The 7,986-nt window shown below is 50.7% G+C and overlaps 1 protein-coding gene across 4 annotated transcripts in view; it reads right to left on the bottom strand.

Moving 5' to 3' along the window:
- Positions 1 to 5,588: 5,588 nt before the first annotated feature.
- Positions 5,589 to 7,986, bottom strand: part of USP43 (ubiquitin specific peptidase 43) — a 68,087-nt gene continuing 65,689 nt past the window's right edge. For all 4 annotated transcript variants that reach the window (XM_066364868.1, XM_066364863.1, XM_066364864.1 and 1 more), the window contains one exon: positions 5,589 to 7,332. In XM_066364868.1, coding sequence (XP_066220965.1) covers positions 6,290 to 7,332 — 1,043 coding nt within the window. In that variant the 3' untranslated portion in view covers positions 5,589 to 6,289. The remainder of the gene's footprint in view (positions 7,333 to 7,986) is intronic.

Genomic DNA, 7,986 nt, shown 5'->3' with positions numbered 1-7,986 from the left:
TGACTTCCTTTCAGTCTGGACGTTTGATCTCAGGCCATCCTCTGTGGTTACTTGAGGCCTCTGAGGTTTAAGGTCCGCCAGGCTGGCCCCTCCAATTCCAGGTTGAGCATGTGGCCCCTTTTCCATCTACAGATGGAAACAGTCTATCCTCGGCGCTGTTCAGTATGGCCGCCTCTAGCCACATGTGGCTGCCGAGCACTTGACATGTTGCCCCATCAACTAAGAAACTGACTTTTTTATTTTTTAATTTCCATTAATTTGAATTGAAATAGTCCCATGTGGCTAGCAGCTCCGGGGCTGGCAGCAGAGAGAGCCCCGCCTTCCCATCCTCACAGTGCCCTGGAATGAGTCCCTTTCCTGGAAGGGAGAGGGGCCCAGGCACGGCTGTTCTCAGAAAGTTGCTCAGCTGATTCTCAGATGAGGTGAATGTTCAGAACTTCGGCTCTGGAGCGTCCACCTCTTTCCAGCCTTTGCTTACATTCTCAAAACAAAGCTTACTTAAAACGGCCGTCCTTGTGATTGATGGGTGTTTCTCCTAGCTGAGTTCTCCTTATACAAAACAGTTCAAGATACTTGGGGTCCTGGAAATGTAGGGGTTCACTTTTTTGCACTAATAGTGTAACAGCTGATTCAAATTTTTCTAATATTTACGGAATGAAGGAGGGCTCAAACCTTATTTTTTTCTTTTTTTTCTTTTTTTTTTTTTTTGCATTTTTCTGAAGCTGGAAACAGGGAGAGACAGTCAGACAGACTCCCGCATGCGCCCGACTGGGATCCACCCGGCACGCCCACCAGGGGCGACGCTCTGCCCACCAGGGGGCGATGCTCTGCCCATCCTGGGCGTCGCCATGTTGCGACCAGAGCCACTCTAGCGCCTGGGGCAGAGGCCACAGAGCCATCCCCAGTGCCCGGGCCATCTTTGCTCCAATGGAGCCTCGGCTGCGGGAGGGGAAGAGAGAGACAGAGAGGAAGGCGCGGCGGAGGGGTGGAGAAGCAAATGGGCGCTTCTCCTATGTGCCCTGGCCGGGAATCGAACCCGGGTCCTCCGCACGCTAGGCCGACGCTCTACCGCTGAGCCAACCGGCCAGGGCCAAACCTTATTTTAAAAAGCAAAATACCTAGGCTGACATGGTCAGGGTAGAACCCGGTGTGCCCGGGGTGAGGCTGATGCTCAGGACCTCAGGAGAGTCAGTGAAGTCGCAGGCAGGACAGGTCTCAAATCAGCAAGATAACCGTCTACCTTCTGAGAGGTTCCGCTGTTGTTGCTGGGGCAGTGGGGTGCTGTAGGGGTGCTCAGACCAGAATCACTGGAGGACAGGTGGGCGCTTAGGGGTGGAGGGGGAAACAGTAGCAGTGGGGGGAGGCCTAACACTTGATTGGTGGCCAGAGACAGAGATGGCAGCTTCAGGACACGTAGGACTGGAGCCAGGTCCACAAGCAGCCAGTCCTGAGGATACGTGAGGGCGGGGCTCCAGGCCTAGGCTGGCCATGACCCAGACCCCGGTTGATGGGGTCCTGACTGGCCCCCTGTAAGGCTCTGCCTCCTCTCAGATGAGCTCGCTGCAGTGGGGCCCGGGGGATGATCCTTTGGTGGGAGTGGGGGGGACAGCGTCAGGACTCATCTACAGTAGCACTGAGCTATATTCTTGGAGAGCAAGGACTGTGGTGGGGGGAGACCACAGACCCCCGGGGATTCCCTGAAAGTACCTAGCCAAGGAGCAGGAATAAGGACCTCGCTTGTCAGTGGGTCGGCTCTGCTGTTCCTCTGTGGCCTGGCAGAGGGCGCCCTGCAGCCAAGGGGGAGGGTCACAGACCTCCTGTTGGACCCAGCTTCAAGACTGACTGTCCCACACACCCAACGCCCATAAATTAAAGTTTCTGTCCATGGATCTTGGTGTCCCTCTGACTGGATGCCCTTATTAGCTTTCAAATGTCCCTATGTCCGCCCGTGCTCTGCTGCCCTCTCAGGATGGGGAATCTCACCAGTCTAGTAAAGGAAAACCCACAAGGAAAGCTTCAAACAGAAAAAAACCAGTTTTTTGAGGGTGGGAAGTGTCATGCAATTTGAGGGATGACCACCAGATGTCAGTGTGGCTCCACAGCTATTTTTTATAGCTACTTCCATTCCACTAAAACACTGCAGAGTTTAATAATGATAATACCACAAAATTATATGCAATTTGTAATCTCTAGTAAGCATTCCCCTCCAAGATGTTATTTGGCCTTCACATCAACTCTGATTCACTCCAGGGCTGACAAACCCATTTCACAGGAGACCTAATGGTGTAGGCAACAACACTGTATGATAAACTTCAAAGCTGCCAAGACACTAGATCTTAACTGTTCCCACTACAAAAGTTAATAATAATTATTATTATTATGTGGTGTAATAGAGGTATTGCTAATTATATTGCAATACAGGGTGGGGCAAAAGTAAGTTTACAGTTGTTCATATAGAAAATAATACAATAAGAAATAACACAAACTGTTTCACTTACAGCTGTAAGCCTAGTTTTGCCCACCCCTGTATACAGATGTATCAAATCAACACTTTACACTTATACAATGCTATGTCAATTATGTCTCAATAAATTTGATAGATAAAGTGAACTTCAAATTTAAGAAAAGGCTTTCAGTTATGTAAGCCAATAAATTCACTTTTGACCTGAAACTGGTCTGAGCTGAGCACCACGACATGCACATACAGGGTTTCTTCCTGTTACGGCAGCTTCTTCTGGGAGCCAGGGTCTCATGTTCCTTTATCCTAAAATGATGGAACCTCACAGTTACAGAGGGGCCTTTAAAAACCTCTGAAGCAGCCAGGCCCGCCCTCACATCATCCCAGGGCGCCACAGTCCCGCTCACATTCTATTCAATCAGCAGGGCAATTATAAAGTGAATACTGCCCTTGACTGTGAGCTGTGACCCAGACTTACCAGCACCCACTCAGGGTAGAACCTACCAGAAAGAAACGAAGATTTAGGTTAAGGACAAAATGATTTCCTGAGCATTTTTCATGAAGGATTTCGGAGCATGCCCTAGGTCGGGGGCTCTTGGGTGCAGCCATGGACGAGAGTAAACGCAGCCCTAAGAGCTGAGCCGTGGGCCGACACAGTTAGAGGGTCGCTAAACACGGAGTGGACAAACTTTGGTCTATTTCTCATAAGGTTGTGACACTGTGATTGGGTCCCACTGTGGAAGGATCCCGTCCTGATGTTGCATCTGCCCCACAAGCCTCCGTCTAGGCCAGGGTCCCCAAACTACGGCCCGCGGGCCACATGCGGCCCCCTGAGGCCATTTATCCGGCCCCCCGCTGCACTTCCGGAAGGGGCACCTCTTTCATTGGTGGTCAGTGAGAGGAGCATAGTTCCCATTGAAATACTGGTCAGCTTATTGATTTAAATTTACTTGTTCTTTATTTTAAATATTGTATTTGTTCCCATTTTGTTTTCTTACTTTAAAATATGTGCAGTGTGCGTAAGGATTTGTTCATAGTTTTTTTATAGTCTGGCCCTCCAATGGTCTGAGGGACAGTGAACTGGTCCCCTGTGTAAAAAGTTTGGGGACCCCTGGTCTAGGCTGACCCTCGTGCTGGGAGCTGGGACCTCCGCCCGCCTTGTTGGTCTGCATGGCGGTATACCGTGACCTGGTGACAAACGGACTTTTCACCGAATTTTGTGTCTTGGCAAGCTCTTTATATCTGGGCCCTTTCTGAGGGTATTTTAACATTCTGAGTGTTTAATGAACTATTGGGCCTCAAGCAAGTAGCAGAGTGCACCTTGGTTCTCCCCTGACCTCCTCTCCTGGGACCCTGTCCGCTCCTCTCGTGATACTTCTACTACCTGACATTGCCTTTGCTGCGTGTGCTAGCTCTTTGTCTGGTCTAGGTCGAATATGAGGGGTTGGAGAGAAGGAAGCACACCTACCTTACACACTGTTACCTTCCGAGAGTCACAAGCCAACCCCTTAGAGGACAAAGGTGAGGCTGAGCGCTGAAAGAGCATGGGACCTAAACATGACACATGAGTGTCATCTGAAGAGAAAGAACCAGATATAAAGCAGGAAGACTGAGGCTTCCATAACCCGAGAGGCACGGACAGTCCGGTCTCCCACGCCCGAGAGTGCAGCAGCTGAGAGTGGAGAGGACCCTGCGCTTCTTTTGAAATGCACACGTGCGCCCTGTAGGAAAAAGGCTGAGAGATTCAACTGCAGCCTTGAGACAAGTCTCTGGTGTGGACTTCCGAAGGCCAAGTCCTGCGTGGGCGGAACGCCACCCAGCAAGCACTACTAAGACTGTTTACAGGGAGCCCTGTAGCCATTTCCTACAAGCCTGGGGGGCGTTGGGCAGTAGTCTTTCTCTGCACCTGAATCCATTATAGACTAATTTGACTCAGGCTCTGCTAATTTGCTTGATGAGCAAAGAGACCAGTAAATACGATGAGCTGCAGAGATCTGGACTCTCAGTCCCAGAGGCTGGGAGTCCCCTGTACCCATCTTTTCTCTAGGTTGTGTCGTGTATGTTTTTCTTAAGTCCTGCAGCGCCTTCCTCTCGGGCAAACCCATTGCCCAGCTGGTCTCAGCAACGCCCTCTGGGTGAGTCAGGTGGCTGGGTCTTCCTGCTTTCTCTTCCTGTCCTGTCAGCTCTTTCTAAGAATTCCTGCTCAAAAGTAAGCAGTCTTTCTCGCTGGGGGAAAAACAGAAATTCATTGTTTCTTCTTAAGAAAAAAGTAAGTAGCATAGTCACACCAGTGAGTCACGCAGTCTGTAGGAGGAAAAACTACGTCTTGGGAGTTGGATGTCTTGAACAAATGGTTCCTATCAGAAAGGAAGTACTTTAAAAAAAAAAAAAAAAAAGACTATGTTTAAGGACAAACTCACCAGTAACCTCAAAGGTGAGGCCACAGGCCTGGGGTGGGGTTTCGCAGTTTCGCTGGTAAGTGGTGACAGGACGTTTGTGAGAACAGCTGCTGAGGACTGTGCAAAGCTCCAGGGGACGGGACTGATGGGCTCAGACTCCCACGTCCTCCCAGGGAAGAGAGAGACTTCCACGGTGAGACCCATGGGGCTTTCGACTTCTTATAAAAACAAGTCCTTGTCATGGAAAGCAGTTTAAAATTTCAGTAACAACTCAAGTAACAACTGTCGAGGAACAAAACAATCCCATTTTTAAAAACTTGAATAATTCAGCCTGACCAGGGGGTGGCGCAGTGGCTAGAGCATCGGACTGGGATGCCCAGGACCCAGGTTTGAGACCCAGAGGTCGCCTGTTTGAGCGCGGGCTCATCTGGTTTGAACAAAAGCTCACCAGTTTGGACCCGAGGTCTCTGGCTCGAGCAAGGGGTTACTCGGTCTGCTGAAGGCCCATGGTCAAGGCACATATGAGAAAGCAATTGATGAACAACTAAGGTGTCGCAATGAAAAACTGATGATTGATGCTTCTCATCTTTCTTTGTTCCTGTCTGTCTGTCCCTGTCTATCCCTCTCTCTCTGTCTCCGTAAAACAAACAAAATAATTTTGAATTTTTTGAATAATTTGAATTTTTGGAATCGTTTGAATAATTCAGAGAGCCATTTCTATGTCCACTGACATGCTTTATTAAAATTGTACATAGATCTCAAACTTTTTTTTGAAAAAAACAAGAACTTTTGTCCTAGTATCAAAATAGTTACTTTTTAAAAAAATACCCGGAAAATCTTTAATACAATTATTCTGTTATATATTAAATATTCTCCTAAAATCTCAATCATCTCTCTCTCCTAGAACTGTGCCTCACTGGCGCGACCTTTTTTATTTTTTTTGGCAACTTTAATGGTTTATCCCAGAGACGCGTTAAAAGAAAAAGCTTTTCCTGTTAAGTGAACTGTTTAAATTTAAAAAAAAAATTCCTTTTAAATAGGAGAAGCCAATGACAATATTTGATTTGATATGTAAGATTCCTATTAACCAGGCTTCCCACAGTTTTGCTGTAAGGTTTGCCCACATACAATCAATCACTCATTAACACAAGTACTCGGGTCCCGAAATGAAACAGTTTTCACCCTGAAATGGTAATGCTGACCCAACAGCACCCTCTAGTGCCCTGTAAGTATAAAAGCAGCCAACAATACAGGACGGTATTTGGATATAGGAGGTGTCGGAAATCCAGGGGTGAAGAGCAAAACAGGTTGACTTTTCAGGGGTCACAGCACGAGCGGCTTCCCCGAATCTCAGTCTCCAGGCAGGCTGCCGACAGGTGCTCAGTGCCGAGGGGAGAGAGTTCAGGGCTTCAGCCAATCCTGAAAGACACCATCAGAAGCTGGACTCCGGCAATGTCTTCTTCCGACCTAAGGAAAGGGTGCGGTACCTCGCCTTCGGCAAGGTGCCGAAAGAGGTCTGCTCCCCCGGGACACTCCTCTGGGGCGCGCTCGGGGCGCCGGTCCTCGCCGGCCTGCCGGCCTTGCGGGGGAGGCGCAGGGAGCTGGGCGCAGAGCGGACGGTGCCCGCCAGGCCCCTGGCCGGATCCGGCGTCCTCGGGGAAGCGGACGAGGCTCGGGCCTGCTCACCCTCAGCCGGGCTCGGGCTGCCACTCTCCAGGGAGAGAGGGGACACGCGGGGGGCCTGCTCAGCCCTGTTACTGTGCTTGTTCTCCTTCTTCCAGAAGACCGACCTCAGAAGGGTGAGGGTCCCCTGTGGGAACCTGTCTGCCTCGGAGTCCCGCCCCTCCGCCTCGGTCCTGACCTTGGCTAAGGGGTTTCGGCGAGTGTCGCTTGGCACCTCCTCGTGGGAGGGTGCTCCGCCGCTGTCCCCTGCCTGGCCACTTCCCTTCCGGCTCGTGGTCCTCTGGCCCTGGGGCGGGGCTTGCTTCTCATTCTCCACCGAGGGCATCACTACGAGGGGCAGGTCAAACTGCTTGGGAAGCCTGACATCCTGCCTTGCGTGTTCCTTGGGTGTCCTGGCTGTGTTGCCATCCGAGGCTGCAGACACTGCACCGTGGCGACGGTGGCCCGAGGGGCAGGGCACTCCGGCCAGCACGCTCTCACGGGCTCGCTCGCTGTCCTCCCCCTTAGCGGAAGGGGTGGCACTTGACCTGGGCACTGCTGACTTCTCGGCCCCACCAGCCGCGCCCGTCAACAGCGGCACGATGGACTGACTCGTGGACCGAGGTCTCCGCCTGGACTCCAGGTACTCCACCAGGTCGACGGATGCCACGGCCGGCTTCTCTCTGTGTCCAAAAGACCACCGGAGGGGCATGGTCTTGAAGGACCCCTGCTTGGCTCGAGAAGGAGCGGGTGCCTTCAGGCTGATGCTGCGGCCTCTTACGCCCCGTACCAAAGGCCCGGCCTCCTGGCCTCCTGAAAGAGACCCAAGAGCATCAGTGTCCAAAGGCGCCTCCAGCTGCAATGAGCACCACGGCTGTGCCGGTCAGTTAACGGGCACCGATTGAGCACCTGACGTACCAGGCACTGTGCTGGGCACAGGGACACACTAGTGAGCAAGATGCTGTGGTTCCTGTCCTTGGGACCACCGTGTTGTCACCCACGATTCCACTGAATCTGTTTACAAATTATAGACCCAGTGATCTCCGTCAAATTCGCGTATGCTCAGGGTGATTTCTGCCTTAGCGGTCCCTGAAATAATTCTCTGATTTTCACTGGTCCCCAAGTGTAAAAAGGTTAAAAACCATGAGGTAACTCAACATGCAAAATTACATATTCACATACTAGAAAGCCCAGCGGTCATACGAAATGACCGCTGTTCTAGATATTATAAATTGTACTTAAAATGATTTGTGCAAAGGTGTCTGCTAATTCAAACTGAATTACCCAGGGCAGGCAGCGAGGACGCCCCTTTGCTTAGTGCCCCACGGGGTTTCCCCCTTCTACTTGCTTAATTGCTTAAAGTAGAGTGCAATGAAGGAAACCACTGGCGGTACATTTCTTAAGAGCCACCGCTAGCTCAATAAATAAAGGTGATTTAAATAATAAAATGTTAATTCACATGTCAAA

The sequence above is a fragment of the Saccopteryx leptura genome, chromosome 2 (genome assembly GCF_036850995.1).
Source record: "Saccopteryx leptura isolate mSacLep1 chromosome 2, mSacLep1_pri_phased_curated, whole genome shotgun sequence".
NCBI lineage: Eukaryota > Metazoa > Chordata > Mammalia > Chiroptera > Emballonuridae > Saccopteryx > Saccopteryx leptura.
Note: the sequence above shows the minus strand (reverse complement) of the source record. Positions and strands in the feature narration are given on the sequence as shown.